This window comes from Puma concolor, chromosome A1 (genome assembly GCF_028749965.1).
Source record: "Puma concolor isolate L17-30 chromosome A1, mPumCon1.1.hap2, whole genome shotgun sequence".
Taxonomy (NCBI): Eukaryota; Metazoa; Chordata; class Mammalia; order Carnivora; family Felidae; genus Puma; species Puma concolor.
Genome location: NC_141667.1, coordinates 117,836,758 through 117,852,991, shown reverse-complemented (window position 1 = coordinate 117,852,991; position 16,234 = coordinate 117,836,758). Strand labels below are relative to the sequence as shown.

The window sequence follows — 16,234 nt, the reverse complement described above, 5'->3', positions numbered from 1 at the left end:
GTAACAAAATTCCAGTGATTTAAAAAGTGCAGATTTGAAATCAACATTACATAATTATTTGCAAGTGAAAAATAATCTTCAAATTTTTAGGCAACTAAAGGCCTTTTATGTTCATGGCACATGGTTACACAGTGTAAGTTTGTTATTTAATGCCTCTCTTGGGAATAATCAGAAAATGAGAACAGGAGTCTGAGAAGAAAACAGTGGAAGCTAAATGTGGTAATAATATAGAAAAAGAGGTTTTTATAATGCAATATGTGAAGAAGAGGAAGCTAGAACAAATACTTGAACTTGAAAATCATATCTCCCTACTCTGAAACAGTGGTTCTCAACAGAGGATGACTCTGCCCCCAGGGTAGCTTTGGCAATGTCTGGATATCTCTTAAAGTTATTTAATTTAATCTGAGGTATATAATTCAGTGGTTTTAGAATATTCACAAAGTTATGCAACCATCATCACTATCTGACTATCTGGACATTTTTTAATCACATGTGGTCAATAATCACACCTAGGGTGGGGGTTGTAATTAGCATCTAATAGGCAGAGCCCAGGATGATACACAGGACAGCCCCCTACCATAGAGAATCATCGAACCAGGGGTGCCTGTGTGGTTCAGTTGGTTGAACGTCTCACTCTTGATTTCGGCTTAGGTCATGATCTTATGATTTGGGAGTTTGAGCCCCACATCAGGCTCTGTGTTGACAGTGTGGAGCCTGCTTGGGATTCTCTCTCTGCCCCTCTCCCGCTCACACACACATGTGCATGCTCTCTCTCACCCTCTCTTTCTCAAAATATATAAACAAACAAAAAAAGAATCATCTGACCAAATGTAGGGAATGAGAAAACTGAGGAATGTGCTCTAAAGGGAAGGGACTGAGGTTTGTGCAGGAGAGGATGAGATGTTTGGGTCAGAGAGACTATCAAGGCTGACCGTGAAATTATAGGACAATGAATGATGGGTAAGAGAACGGGCCTGGAAGCTAATGGTGCGTGTACACGGGAGTGACGTGTGTGCTTGTGTATATTTCCACAGTGCTGCTCAGGCGCCAAAGCTACACAATAAAAGAATAAATTTGTTAGACATTTCCACCTTGAGTGTACATGTAATTCCTTTATATGTACACTGAATGTGGAGGCAAGTGTTATCTCACCACAATCATGGACATGTGGGATTACTAGAGATTACTACAGTGTCTACTTGGCCACCAAGGGCATGTTTGTTGAGCAACTTCTTACAAAGGTGAGGACTATGCTGGATATAATGGAGAATACAGACACCAGTCCATTTTTGGTCCCAAAGAACCATTGGAATCAGATGGGGAGATGGAGTCTAAAACACAGGGAGAAACAAATTAAGTAGAAAAGGTAAACGATGGCAACGCCATTGTAACTTCATCACCAATCTCTAGTAAGTAGGACAGCGTTCAGCACAAGGAAGTTGCCTATGCTTGTTAACTACATGAGTTATTTATGCTACAGTCGTGTGCTGCATGCTCTATTTCTTTCCTTTCCTATTCACTTGCCACCCCATCCAAGGGGGAACCTTCTCAGGTCCAAAAGAGACCCCTTTTTATCTTACCTGTCCTGCTAATCAGTACACAAGTCACTGTTGTCCGCATCAGGACTGGGGTGAGAGCTTACTGCTAGTTCTGTTTCTAATTTAGTACATCCATCTACAGCAGCTGTGTGTACTCCTGACATGTGGAATAATCAGGGCAGGCCCTGAGTTTAAGGCGGAGAGGAACAAGCATAAGAATAAGGGAGAGGCAGCCAGGCTGCACTCAGAACAGAACCCAACTCCTTCAAGGCCCAGTGTGATTTAGCCTTTTCTTCCTGGTCCAACTTCACTTCACATCCACTTCACCTTGGCTCTACGTGCTCCATTTTTATGGCCTTCTCTCTGTTCCTTGACTATTCCAAATGTTCCCACAATAGAGACTTAGACTCTGTTGTCCCTATCTTCTGGGGCACTTTGCCAAGATCTTTGTGTGGCTGGTCCCTTGGGTTTTAGACATCTTCAAAGATGCCTGATCTGCCTAGCCAGTCTAAAGTGGAGAATCCTATTCCCAAACATACACACACATCGTATACTTTTCTTCATAGCATTTATTGACACTCTCTGAAATTGCCTTGGTCACTGCTAATTTGTGTTGTTGCTTTGACCCTTTTCATGGGTAGGACAGACGAGAGCAGTGACCTTTATGTCTCTGTCCACCATAATATCCCTGGCACAAGAAGGCTTTCAAATATGGTTTTGAAACAATGTGTAACAGGATATGAAGTACAGATTTTTTTCAGTAGTATGCAGTCCATTATTATCAGGGGACCATCCTAAAGGAGGTGGATCTTAAGCTGGGACTGGAAAAATGAGAACATTTAGATAAATGCAGCAGACACGAGGGGCATTTTATGGTGAGTGGTCATGCCAACAAAGGCTTAGAGGAGGGAGTCATGACCCAAGCGGTACCAGGAAGAGTTCTGCATGAGTAGAGAGGACAGTATACTCTGGAGATTGTCTCAGATCAGGTTTTCAGAGAAGGGGTAGCCAGCTAATGAAGGACCTGGAGAGAGCTGCATAGGCCTAGACCCAACTGCAAATTGAGATCATAGAGGCTTTGAGGAAGAATGTACCATGAGGAAAGGTGAAAGAATGTGTAGTGATATGCATGATGAACTACAGAGAGGGCAGGAAGTCCTCTCCACCACTCAATCCCCGTGGCATCCTGCATATGACTTTTTTATGCCACTTGTCAAGAGATACCAAACGTAATTTTTTTTCTTTGTGTTAACCTCCTTTGTCTCCATCAATAAGTCCTATGCTTCATAAAAGCAGAGTCCATGTGAGTTCTCTATGTCTGAAATGGTATACAAAGACTGGGAAATGCATTTAAATATGTGACTGAATAAATGCCTAGATGATGGAGTCAGGTTACATCAGAGGACATCTGGCAGCATCTGGGAGCTGTTGCAGGATTGAAAGGTGCTGCCTCTGCTTCAAGTTACAAGTGTGGACAAAACAGACCAGCTTCAGAAACATTTCAGGAGAAATACTAATTGGATGTAGTGCTATATTAGTGATTGGAGATAAAGGACAAAGAAGACTCCAGGGTTTCCAGCCTGAGTGCTTTGGGATATGGTAATTCTACTGACGAAAACAGGCAGATGGGGAGAGAAGGGGAAAGAATAAAAATGCACACTTAGATATGTTTCATATGAGTTCACTGTGAAACATTCAAACAGAAATGTCCAATAAATAGTTACTGATAGGCTCTAGGATTTAACTGGATCACATAGCTTATACATGACAAAACCTGGCCAATACCTTCTGGAATAATTCTCTTAAATCTACTGATTATAAAGGGAGACAAAGAGTAAGAAATAATTAGAAAAGGCATTTTCTAATGAACATTTGTTTGGGAGATAGAAAATTTCAATGGAAATCTCTGAGGCTTAGAAATGTAATGTACCTCTCACTGGATAGCTTAAAACAAAGCAAACAAAACATGTCTTTCAGGTTTGGCTTGGTTAGAGACTCAAAAAATGACAAGGTTTTAATCATAAATAAATTTAGATAACTCTTTGCCCATCTTAAAAATAAATACTTTTGGGGCACCTGGGTGGCTCAATCAGTTAAACGTCCGACTTTGGCTCAGGTCATGATCTCACAATTCACGAGTAGGAGCCCCGCATCAGGCTCTGTGCTGACAGCTCAGACAGAGCCTGGAGACTGCTTCAGATTCTGTGTCACCCTCTCTCTCTGCCTCTCTCTCTCTCCCAAAAATAAATAAACATTAAAATTTTTTTTTAAAAATAAACACTTCTGTGGTTCCATAGCACAACTGCTGATTTGTTGAAATTAACTAAATGCCATTGCAGTATAAAAAAATTACGCAGAGGGCACTTTTATTCCCGCAACTAATGAGGCCATGGGGTCTATCATTAAAGGGCTGAAAAACATTCCAGGATCAAAATCCAGAACTTTATGATGGAATCTGAAAGCGCACTGAAACAAACATGCATGTGTTCACCATCTCTGGGACAAAAGGCTTCACCGCTCTTAGCTCCCTGTTAACTCAGATAATCTGTTTGATTATAAAGATTCACACAACTCCTGGCTACACAGGAAGTGTGCTAAGTGTCATGTTCCCCATAAACCGTTCTTATGGGTGTCATAAAATAACCTGTTCCTTTTCCACCCACCTTGATCTCTAAAGACCACACAACTCTTACTTCTTGTATTGTCCATCTGGATTGTGTATCAGTTGCTTAACCCAGCTTCTAAGTACCAAATCCTACTGGCACTATCAACTTTGTAATTCTTTGGGAATCTGCTTTTTGACCAGGGCCTTAGTCCTCACCTGTCAAGCTAAGACATGAACTAAGAGATGGAATTAAGAATTTTGGCTATAAATGAATATTGAGTGTCTCCAGAGCCTTCCTGGTCTAGATGGGTCACATCAATCAGAGAGGACTCAAGTTGCGTAGGAGAGGGTAGCACAATGGTTATACGCACTGGCCTTGAGTTATGCACACCTGAGTAGATACTGGCTCTGGTGCTCACTATCTGTGTCACCTTGGGCAAATGACTTAAGTACTCATGTCTTCAGTATCATTATCTCCTCAATGGGATAATAAGAATACTTACCTCAGTGGGCTACTGTGAAGATTAAATGCAATGATGTAAGCAGAGCCCTTAGTTTAGTTCCTGACATAGCAAATGCCAGTAAGTAAGCGGCAGCTTCCAGGCTTTGTTGTTGTTGCTGTTTGTTCTGGGAATAAAGAAAAAGGCCCTTGTTCTCTTTTACCCTATTCAGATGATCTGATCAGGCTAGATTATGGACTGGGATGAGTAACAGGAGGAAGCAGTATTTCTGTCCTGGGGAGAGTCTTGCCCTGCATAAGGGAGCTAATCAGGCTCCAGGAGACCCAAAGGGTATCTCATGACAAAACAGCTCCCCGAATAGTAGCAGTAGGCAATGCTTCTGGAATGCCAATTTTCTCAAGACTGAATCATTACCAAACTGTCATCCTGTCTCTGAGTCTAGGCGGCCAACAAGAGTTCTGTATCTTACTCTCCGAAGATGGCGTACAGCTCCTGGGCTTCTCTCACCCACACTCCATACCACGCACTTAGTACTAAGTCCCATTTGCTTAGTACCAATCCTACAGAGATGCAGTGGCTCCGTCCTCACCTGATGGGCTTGCTGTAAGAGCTCCATTCGCTCCTGAAGAATCTGACAGTCATACTCTCTGCTCTTCCTCAGCATCTGCCGCCGTAACTTTTCTACCGCTGTTCTCAGCTCTTCTTGCTGTTTTTCACTTAATAATTCACCAAACTTGATAACGGTTTCTTGCTGCAGAGCATTGTACAAAGTAGCTTCTAGTTCCTGGATTCTCTGGCAAACAGAATTAGACAAGTCTAACTTTGGAACTTAGCATTTCTGGTGGTATGTGAATGGAGACACTTGCGTGTGGGGGAGAGGGGAGTTATGTATTACTGGAATCTTATGGGATCATAGCACTAAAATCAATCTCAAAGCTTATCCAGCCACACTACCGTTTTGATAATCCCCTTTGTAAGACTCCGTGAGTCATCGAGCTAACAATACCTGAACTTCTCTGATGATGGGGCATCTGTTCTTTTTCTTGGGATCCTGTCCATTTCACACACCTTTCATTTTTAGTAAGTCCTTACTTTGTTATAAAAATTGTATATTCTTCTATTCTCAAATGTAGCTGAGAACAGATTTGTGCTCTCTTCCATCTGACAGCCCTTCAGATATGTAGACATCTATCATGGTGGCTGTACGTTTAGAAATAAGCACTGAAAAGTGGTCTAAGTTGGAATACTAAGTTGGGGATCTATTTCGCACACAAAATGCCTCCTCTCTTCCACATGACACACATACGAACTTGAAGATGGCTTTACAGTCTCCCTATCTTAAAATACAAATTAGGAGACATGATCTGAAAATGGCCTGGAGTCTTTGGAATTGGTTTGTTTTTTAATATTCTGACATTTAAAGCTGCTTTAGCTATAAAATGCCTCCTTGAGTCTTCTCTGCTTTGGATGAAGAATCCTTATATCCTTATATTCCAGTTTTGTTTTGTTTTGTTTTTTAAACATGCTTCAGTTACAGTCACCAAAATCTACAATCTTACCTCCTGTGACTTTGACAGAGGTGAATGGTCATGCCTTGGTACAGAGTATTTTCCTAGCTCTTGTTTCCAAGTTCCTAGCTCTTGTACTCGACTGAACAGATCTCATCTTTTTAACATGACATGTGTCTGAATGAGTACTTGCTCATGGGACACATAAGCACCTGAACCTGATCATGTGTAGGTAAAGAAGGCAAGGATAAAAGGGTAGGAAGGGAGGGGAGAAAGTGCTTCCTTCTTTATTCTCTGATGACCAACTCTCATTTCTCTCCTTTCCCCATCGAGCAGTGCTCAGAATCTCTTACTCATTTTGGAGAAGAACACTAATTCATCTCTGTTACAAGCAGGGGCTAAGTGCTTCGTTCTTATCCCCAAAGTGACTCAGGCTGCTTCCAGGAAAGCATTATAAAAACCTCTACCAGCAACTCCTTGAAATGTTCCCCTTTTAAGTTTGGTCTTTTTCTCTTGAGTCATTACTGTGAATTAATGGTTGGGGGGGGGGCAGTATATGGAGAGAAGAAACGCAAACTGTTGTCCCGTATTAGGAATTATGTGTTATGAATCTGTCATGGGGAATGAATCAAATGGGGTCCTCAGTCCACACAGCCTTCTGTGGGGGAGAAAAGGCACAACCCATCTCCCGAACAGCCTCACTTACTGTGGCTGGATTACGGTAGAGAAGGCCACAGGGTCTGGAGTCAGAACTGAGCACTACGTGCTTGCTCTCTCGGGCAGAGTTCTTTCACTCTCCAAGCCTTCATTTCCTCATATGTAATACAGGAATGATCACATTACCTGCACCCCAGAGGGCTGTTGTGAGAAATATGTGAAGGAAAAATATACACAGCAGACATTAAATGCTCTACTCTTTTCTCACTACGTGAGGCTCCCAAACAGTTAGATTTAATAAAATTTCTCTTTCATCTACAGTACCATCCAACCTGTCTCTCATTAAAGTATTATGTAATAGACACTTAATTTTTTTATATGAAGCATAATTAAGTATGCATTACATATTATAAGAGCAATATAACGGGAAATAGGTAGGGATGTATTTATTCTACAACCAGAACTGGAAACCACTGAATAAATGAGCTTGCATGTTGTGGTCTATTCAAGTACATGGCGGGACAAGTGAACCATGATGCTTCACTCCACAGCACAGGACTGTGAACTCTGGGTGTCCTGAGTGCTTGCTGTACCTACCATATATGCTTGGTCGAGAGCTTGTTTTCTGTAATCTAGTTCTTCTTCCAAATAGCCTTTTATTTTGCAGAATTGTTCCTATAAAAAGGATGAAGAGAAAAGACAAAGCGATATGAGCTTACATGATAAAAGATGAAGAGAATGATAAAGAGAAAAGAACTTAGTTTACTAGAAAGCGGTATATAAATGGTATTGATGAATGTTTCCTCTAACTCCCCAACAAGACCAGTCACTAGCATTTATAGGGTCATAGATTCTGTTAGGAAAATAGTTCAACTTTCATAGTCTCACACAGAGAATGTGAAAATCAATGGAAAGAAGTATACAAGATATCATGAACAATCCACCACATGGAATGCTTTCAAGGATTTTTATGCCAGTCCAAGAGCGCATGGTTAAGGACACAGTTACTAATAACTATATCTGTGCAAATATATTGTGAGAGTCTATTTTTGTAAGAATGTTTTGAAATGTAATATGCACAGTTGCATAATAAAAAATGATTCAAAATTATCTCGCACAATTAGCAAACAAAAGATGGATAATGATGTGGGTGGATGGCAGCTATTCCACCCACAATGTCACTTCATGAATGGGCTTCTGCTTCTGCCACAAAACCAGTACGAGCTGGGACCGAAATCTGAAGTTCCCTTGCTTGTCCCCAGTGTCTGCATGCCTGGTCTCACATCGCAAGCATCTTTCCAACAGCATTTAAAAACATAACTTTGTGGGGCACTTGGGTGGCTCAGTCGGTTCAGGGTCCAACTTCGGGATCAAGGTTCATGAGCTCAAGCCCTGCATCAGGCTCTGTGCTGATAGCCTGGAGCCCGTTTTGGCTTCTGTGTCTCCCTTTCTCTCTCTGCCCCTTCCCTACCTGCGCTCTATACTCTCTCAAAAATAAATAAACATTAAAAGTATATATATATCTCATGGGGCACCTGGGTGGCTCAGTCGGTTGAGCATCCAACTTCTGCTCAGATCAAGACCTCGTTTGTGAGTTCGACCCCTGCATCAGGCTTACTGCTGTCAGCCTGTCAGCATGGAGCCCGTTTTGGATCCTCTGTCTCCTCTCTCTGCCCCCTTCCCACTGATGCTGTCTCTCTATTTTTTCTGTATTTGACTCCTCCGTTGGTTTCATAGCTAAAACTTTTAACTGTACTGTCCATTTTATATCTCTCAAGGCTACCAATACTGTAGTACAAGATTAATGAAAAATAAGAAAAACATTTAATATTGGTGTTTTGTCATTCATTTTGCTCCATATTTCAATGAAATCATAAAATCATCTGACAGAGCAAACTTCATCACTTTGAAAGCTCTGCATACTTTTTACCTCCTTTGAATGTCATAGCAGCTCCATACAATACTCCAGGCTGATATTTTACCCCCACTTTACAAGTAGTGACAGTGAGGCTTTTTTTTTTTTTAAGTTTATTTATTTTGAGAGAGACAGAGACAGTATGAGTGGGGGGAAGGACGGAGAAAGGGGGAGAATCCCAAGTAGGTTCAGCTGACCGTGTGGTCAGCACAGAGCCCAATGTGGGGCTCAAATTCACAAAATCGTGAGATCATGACCCAAGCCGAAATCAAGAGTCAGACGCTTAACCAACCGAGCCACCCAGGCACCCTGCAAGTTATTCTTGTTATAGGATTCCCTAACCTGATAGGAATCACTACCTGTTTTTCAGTAGTAATAATAATGACAGTACAGTTATAAAATCCTATGTATTCCTGTAAGTTATAATGAACAGTTCCTGTGCTTAGGGATTTAAAGAAATATTTAATTACGGTAAAACACACAAAATTACTCTTAACCATTTTTAAGTGTACAATTCAGTAGGGTTAAGTATATTTACACAGTTAAGCAGCCAATCTCCAGAGTGCTTTTCATTTTGCAAAACTGAAACCGTATCCATTAAATGACAACTCATTTTCTCTTCGTCTTCACTCCTAACGGCCACTGTTCCTACTTTCTATTAGTCTGACTACTCTAGATACTTACGTAAGTGGAATCATACATTATTTGTCTTTTTGCGATTGGCTTATCTCACTTTGCATAATATCCTCAAGGTTCATCCACGTTATATCATATATTAGAATTTCCTTCCTTTCTAAAAGTTTTTTTTAATGTTTATTTTTGAGAGAGAGAGAGTAGAGAGAGAGAGAGAGAGAGTGAGTGAGTGAGAGACAGCACAAGCAGGGGAGGGGCAGAGAGAGAGGGAGACACAGAAGCTGAAGCAGCTCCAGGCTCTGAACTGTCAGCACAGACTCTGACACAGGGCTCAAACCCTCAGACCGCGAGATCATGACCTGAGCTGAAGTCGGATGCTCAACCGACTGAGCCACCCAGGTGCCCCAAATTTCCTTCCTTTCTAAAGCTTTAATAATATTCATTGTATGTACAGACCACATTTTGCTATCCATTCATACAGTGATAGACTCTTAGGTTGCTTCCACATTTAAGCTACGGTGAATAATGCTGCTGTGAGCATGGGTGTACAAACATTTCTTTGAAAACCTACCTTCAATTATCTTGGGCATATTCCCAAAAGTGGTATTGCTGGATTATACGATAATTCTATTTTGAATATTTTGAGCAACCACACCATACTATTTTCATTAGCAGCGACACATCATTTTATGTTCCTAACAACAACGCAAAGGTTCCAATTTCTCCATGTTCCCACCAACACTTGTTATTTTCTGTTTTGTTTTGTTTTGTTTTTGATAGTGGTCATCTTAATGGGCACAAAGTGGCTTGGAGATTTTTAAAATCAGTTATACTCATCATTTCTGTAATTTTTACTCTGACTATACATGGTGGAAAAATTATTTAGCCTAAGAAAGAAATCACCTAGTTGAATTTTATTCAGCATTAGTTTTAGAAATATTGTAAAAATACAACATATCTTTGAAGAATATAACTTGAAATTGTGGGATACTTTCAAGAATTTCATTCCCCAGTCTGTACACCAAATAATGCGAAGCTGCAAACTTTCATTGGTGCCAGTGAAACTGGTAGAAAACAGTTGTTTTCCATTTGCCTTGACTATTTTTCTTCATTTAAAAAAAAATTTTTTTTGAGAGAGAGGGTGCAAGTGATTGAGGGGCAGAGAGAGAGAGAATCCCATGAGGGGCCGAGAGAGAAAGAACTGGGGCTCACCTGAGGTGGGGCTCATGCTCACGTGAAGCAGGACACGAGCTCACCCTAAATGGGGCGTGTGCTCACCTGATTCAGGGTTCCAACTTACAAAGTGTGAGATCATGACCTGAACTAAAGTCCGGTGCTTAAGCACTGAGCCACCCAGGTGCCCTATTTTTTGTCATTTTTATGATGCCTCATCTTTGGACTCACCATGTCACTTTCCAATTCCATCATTTTCTGGTGCAGGGCAGCCTCCGCTCCTTCGATTTGCTGGATCCACTAAGGAGTAAACAAGGAGTAAACAAAAATGTCTGACATCACTGCTTGACATGGTGTATATGGCGCAGTCTACTAAGTTGCTTTGTGTCTTCCTCTTTTTTCTCAGAGAACTGAAGTGGAAACTCGGTGCGTTTTATCTCTTAGTTCAGGAAATAGAGTTATTCATTCATTCATTCATTCACTCACTCAACAAACGCATTCACTGATGTCAACCATGTGTCAGGCACTGCACTAGGTACAAGGGCTTCTATGGTGAGTAAGACCAACATGTTTTTTGTGCTCATTAGAAAACATCATAGGAGGCTTTCTTGGAAAAGACAACTGCGCTAGAGTCTGACGATTTTGAGTCAAAGATGATTAGGCAAAAATGATGGGCAAGTTCCAAGCAGAAGAGATATTCAATTCTTCGTGGTTGGGGGAAACATAATGAAAGTAAGAAGGCCAGGTGAGACTGGAGAAATGGCCATTTTTCAGTGTATGAAACGGACTACAGCTAAGTGTTGAAGAATCATTTTTGTTAAGTGGAGGCATTTTAAATCACATTAAAAAACTTACCTTTCCTAACACTTAGAATATATCATCCTGTTATATGGCACTGACGTTAACATTGATCAACACCCTGAGTAAAATCAGATTTTGAATAAGATTTTGAATAATAAGATTGAATAATAAGATTTTGAGTAATAAGCTTACCACATATATTGCTTAATAGAACATATTATAACATGTCTCTCCCAAGTTAAACATCGGCTTATCCTGTAGGGAGGCAACTGGGCGTAATAATTGTGGGGGTTCTACAGGCAGACTACCCTGGGTCTAATCCCAATCCAGGATTTTCATGGCTGTGTGGCCTTGAAAGGTTATCTGATTTCTCTAAGCTTTAACTTTCTTTTCTGTGAAATAGGGTTAATAATTTGAAGAATTACAGGATGTAATTAATGGAAGACACTATGCACAATGTACTGCATGTACTGGGTACACAATAATTCTAGTTCTTGGTTAACATTCATCCATTCATTTTAGAGAGAGAGATGAAAGCATGTGAGCAGGGGAGAAGGGCAGAAGGAGAAAGAGAATCTTTTTTTTTAATATAAAATTTTTTTTAACATTTATTCATTTTTGAGAGATAGAGACCGAGCATTGAGCAGGGGATGGGCAGAGAGAGAGGGGGGGGGGGGGGGGAGACACAGAAACCACAGCAGGCTCCAGGCTCCGAGCTTTCAGCACAGAGCCTGACATGGGGCTTGAACTTGTGAACGGTGAGATCGTGACCTGAGCCGAAGTCGGACGCTCAACCGACTGAGCCACCCAGATGCCCCAAGGAGAAAGAGAATCTTAAGCAGTCTGTATCCTCAGTGCAGAGCCCGATTCGTGGCTTGATCCCACCACCTTGGGATCATGACCTGAGCTGATATTGAGTCATATGCTCAAATGACTGAGCCACCCAGGCACCCCAACATTTATTTTTATACATCTACACTGTTAGGAATTTGCCTCCATACTAGTGATTTCATTTCAGTTTATCTGTGATAAATTATGTGGTGCACTGAGCATTTTTTTAAAATATTTATTTTTGAGAAAGAGAAACAGTATGAGCAGGGGAGGGACAGAGAGAGAGGGAGACACAGAATCCAAAGCAGGCTCCAGGAAAGAGCCTGATGCATGGCTTGAACTCACAAACCATGAGATCATGACCTGAGCCAAAGTCGGATGCTTAACCGACTGAGCCACCCAGGTGCCCCGTGCATTTTTTCTACGTACTAAAGCCTGACATTCACAAGGCGATACCATGTCCAACAGCCTCTTAGCTATAAGAAATGTGGGGAAAGAATAAATGCACAGGGAGACTGAGGACCTACTCTCTCAGTTCTTGTACATACACGTGGCCTCCCCTTGAAACAGATTTCCATCCGAAATCATGGGTAGTCTCTGCAAGTGCAGACCATCAAGCTTTATTAAAATGCTGCCTTTTACTTACTGCCCATTTATCATTGAGAAACTGTATTTTTAAGTATAGTAAATTAAAGCAGTTCAGTCATGGGCTTCAGATACAGACTTGTGTGTTGACTTGTAGCCCTTCTGACTTGTGAAGCTTGACACAAGTTACTGAATAGCCCACACCTCAGTTTCCTCATGTGTAGAATGAAAACAGTGGATAAATTTAGGATGGTTGGGAGAACAATGACATTTGTGCAGTACCTGGCCCATAACATGTTCTCACTTAAGGTTACTGCTCTTACTCTTATTAACACAAAGTCACAATAGGATTTCTTGTTGGAAATTTGTCTATGTTCAATCTCTGGTTATCAATTATACTCCTAGACAGAATGCTATCCAAGGTTGTGGTATTCAAAAGTTCAAGGCTGACATTTAGAATTACTTGGAGATAAACATGTTCATCTGTAAATCCCAAAGGTAGGAGGCAACACTTGTGAACTAACTTGTGAACTGCACAGACTATGAGCACTCTAAGGACAGGTTTGCATCTTGTGCATTTGGTTCTTCACTTATCCCTTCAGTGCTAAGCACACTGTCATCACTCTAAATGTTCAACTGAACCCCTCATACCGGTCTTGCAAAGGAGGTAAGTGGAGGCGTGAACTAATTCGCTGAAGGGCTAATAGATCAGCTCCTACAGGCTCTGTAAAGGGCACTTCCTGCTTTCAATAGAATGCTTGAGGGGAATTGTGGTGCAGTGGAGAAGAAGATCATGGACTCGGGGAACACACTGCTTGAGTGTGAATCCTGCCCCATCATTTTCTAGCTGTGTGACTAGGGCAGTTACCTGCCTTCTCTGTGCTTCAGATTCCTCATCTATAACAGTAGTATCAAGAGAAGTGCCAGGTACAAACAAAGCACTATGCAAGTGTTAATTATGGTTAAGTTCAAGTTGCATCGCATGCACACAGGGCAGGGAATGGAAGAAAATTTCCATCAATCTAAGTAAATGTGAGGCACACAGACCCACTTTTCCTTTACTTTTTCCTATTCCTACTTTCTTTTTTTTAATGTTTATTTATTTTTGAGAGAGAAAGAGATCGCGCGCGCGCACGCGTGCACATGAGTGGGGGAGGGGCAGAGAGAGGGAGACACAGAATCCGAAGCAGGCTCCAGGGTCTGAGCTGTCAGCACAGAGCCCGACGTGGAGCTCAAACTTACGGACCTCGAGATCCTGACCTGAGCCGAAGTTGGATGCTTAACCAACTGAGCCACCCAGGCGCCCCAGCCTATTCCTATTTTCTTTTCCATTTCCCTAATCTGTCCTTCACATCCTAGTCCTTGCCTTTTACAGAAATTGGCCCAAGTTTTCTTGATATCCCTAAATTAAGGTGACTTTTCTTTCAATAAAGAATTGTAGCCCTCATGAGTCCAATAGAATGCGACACTGGCTATTGCTGCCAAATAAATGTAGCAGATATGGGAGTACAAACTGTATTTTCTTCATCAGCATGGCATTGTAACACTGTCCTGTGGACATTCACAAAGTCACTTATTCACTCCCTCAGTAAATACTTGCTGATCACCTGTTAGATGTGCTGGACTGTTGTGAAGAACTAGGGAAACAAAGTGGAATAAACAGATACCATAGTTGCCCTCATGGAGTTTAACGTCTAGTGGTAGGTAGTTGTGGGGCATATAACAACAACAAAAAACAAGCAGCCACATTACAGTTGTTAAAAGCCATAGTAGCAGATGCACAGGTCACTGTGGAAATACAGAGAAAAAAATACCTAACAGGGCTTGGGTGAAGAAGAAGGCTACCCATGTATAGGGATGTCTAATGGTTAAGACTGAGCCACACAAAGGGAGAAAAGGAAGAAGAAAGTAACTTCTAGGCAAAGAGAACAGCCTAAGGACCAAGGGATGGAAATACTGATAGAGATGGAGAAAGAGAGAGAGAAACAGAGACAGAGAAGACTGGGACACCAAAAGGATTTGTATATGGCTGGCCCTCAGATAGGGACCAAAGAAACAAGTGGGATCCTGGAGAAGCAGGCAAGAGCCAGACCTAGGGACCCTCTTGGCAAGTTCTAGATTCTGGACCTTATGTTTGGGACAATGCAAGGTTATTAATGTGTTGTGGACAGGGAAAGTGATGGGTCTGTAATTAAATTGCAAGGGAACTAAGTTTTTTAAAAAGCAAATACCAGGTACTATTTCACATGTATATAATTCCTTTTGTTATCTGATACCTGGTCCATACTAAAATCTCCCCAGGTGTCAGCAAAATGTCTTCCCCCACCCCCCACTTGGTTTCCCTGAATCAGTATCCAAAAAAGGGATTATTTTAATAATTTTTAAGTAATCTTTTATTTTATAGCAGCCCTTCCCTCTTCAAGTATGTGCTGATTCTCAAGGCACGCTGAACACAGCCACTTCTCAGGCTTCTCCGATTGGCTCTTTCCTCCTCTCTTCCTGCCATTTACCAGGTTAAGACACAAGGGGGCCAGAGCACACACTCAGTGTTGCTCAGCTGACAGTACCCAGGTTGGACTTTCTGAATTGTATAGCCATGAACCACCGCCAGGTTACAGAATCATCTGGGAACAACTGCTATATGCACACCCAGGGAAAAGCCCATAAAAAGAGCCAGGCTCTCTAGTTTACCATCTCTCAACAAAAACCTCTATTGGTTTCCCAGCTTGGGAGGGACTGTGTGGATAATATAATCCAGAAAGTTTTCCATTTTGTAAGAAATACATTTTTTTAAGAGACTACAAAGCAAGAATTATCCACCCACCCCAAATCACACTTTTCTTTAGTGTGTTCCCATTCTATTGGGGTTGCATCACCCTGAAAAAAAAAGACGTTTATTAGGTATTCAATAACACAAAGTCATGTGCAAAGAGAATGTCCTTCAACCCTACCCTAGTCTTTAGGGGTTAAGCCAGACACTGAGATGATCTGAATGTTAGTATGATATATTACCTTTTCTGCCAGGGACAGCACAGTGCTGGCCTGAATTATGGCCACTTGTTCTTCATTTCTTAAGTTCTGTCAAAAAGAAAAAGAGAAAGAGAGAGAGAGAGAGAGGAAAGAAAATAAGCTGAAGACACAATATTTGCACTATCAGAAAATACTGCCTAACTGCCTGTTATAGATACTCTTGCCTATGCATGCATGAAGGTTAACAACTGTTCTATTTCACTTGGTAACAATTCTTAAAAAAATGTTCATTCAAAATGTGTAAAAAGTACATTAAATGTGATTTTTTATATGTCTAAAATGGACTTGATTTTGTTTCACAGTCGTTTGATGTGATTTAATTGATTCTGTTCTCTCCTTTGATAATTTTTCAAGGCAAAAAAAAAAAAAATGGTGTGACTCTTTCAACCTGCATATGCATCATTCATCTAGTATCTCAATGAATGGTCCTCCCACTGAATTAATATGCCTTGACCCTGCCTGGAAGGTGTTTTTTAGAAAGAAAAGAGATTATAGTT

General features: G+C 41.2%; 1 protein-coding gene across 4 annotated transcripts in view; it reads right to left on the bottom strand.

The window, feature by feature from the left end:
* The window catches only part of JAKMIP2 (janus kinase and microtubule interacting protein 2), a 182,626-nt gene that overhangs the window by 17,671 nt on the left and 148,721 nt on the right, over positions 1-16,234 (bottom strand). For all 4 annotated transcript variants that reach the window (XM_086701061.1, XM_025923462.2, XM_086701051.1 and 1 more), the window contains 4 exons: positions 15,720-15,785; positions 10,722-10,790; positions 7,367-7,444; positions 5,194-5,397 (listed from right to left, as the gene is read on the bottom strand). In XM_086701061.1, the coding sequence (XP_086557187.1) occupies positions 5,194-5,397; positions 7,367-7,444; positions 10,722-10,790; positions 15,720-15,785 (417 nt within the window). The remainder of the gene's footprint in view (positions 1-5,193; positions 5,398-7,366; positions 7,445-10,721; positions 10,791-15,719; positions 15,786-16,234) is intronic.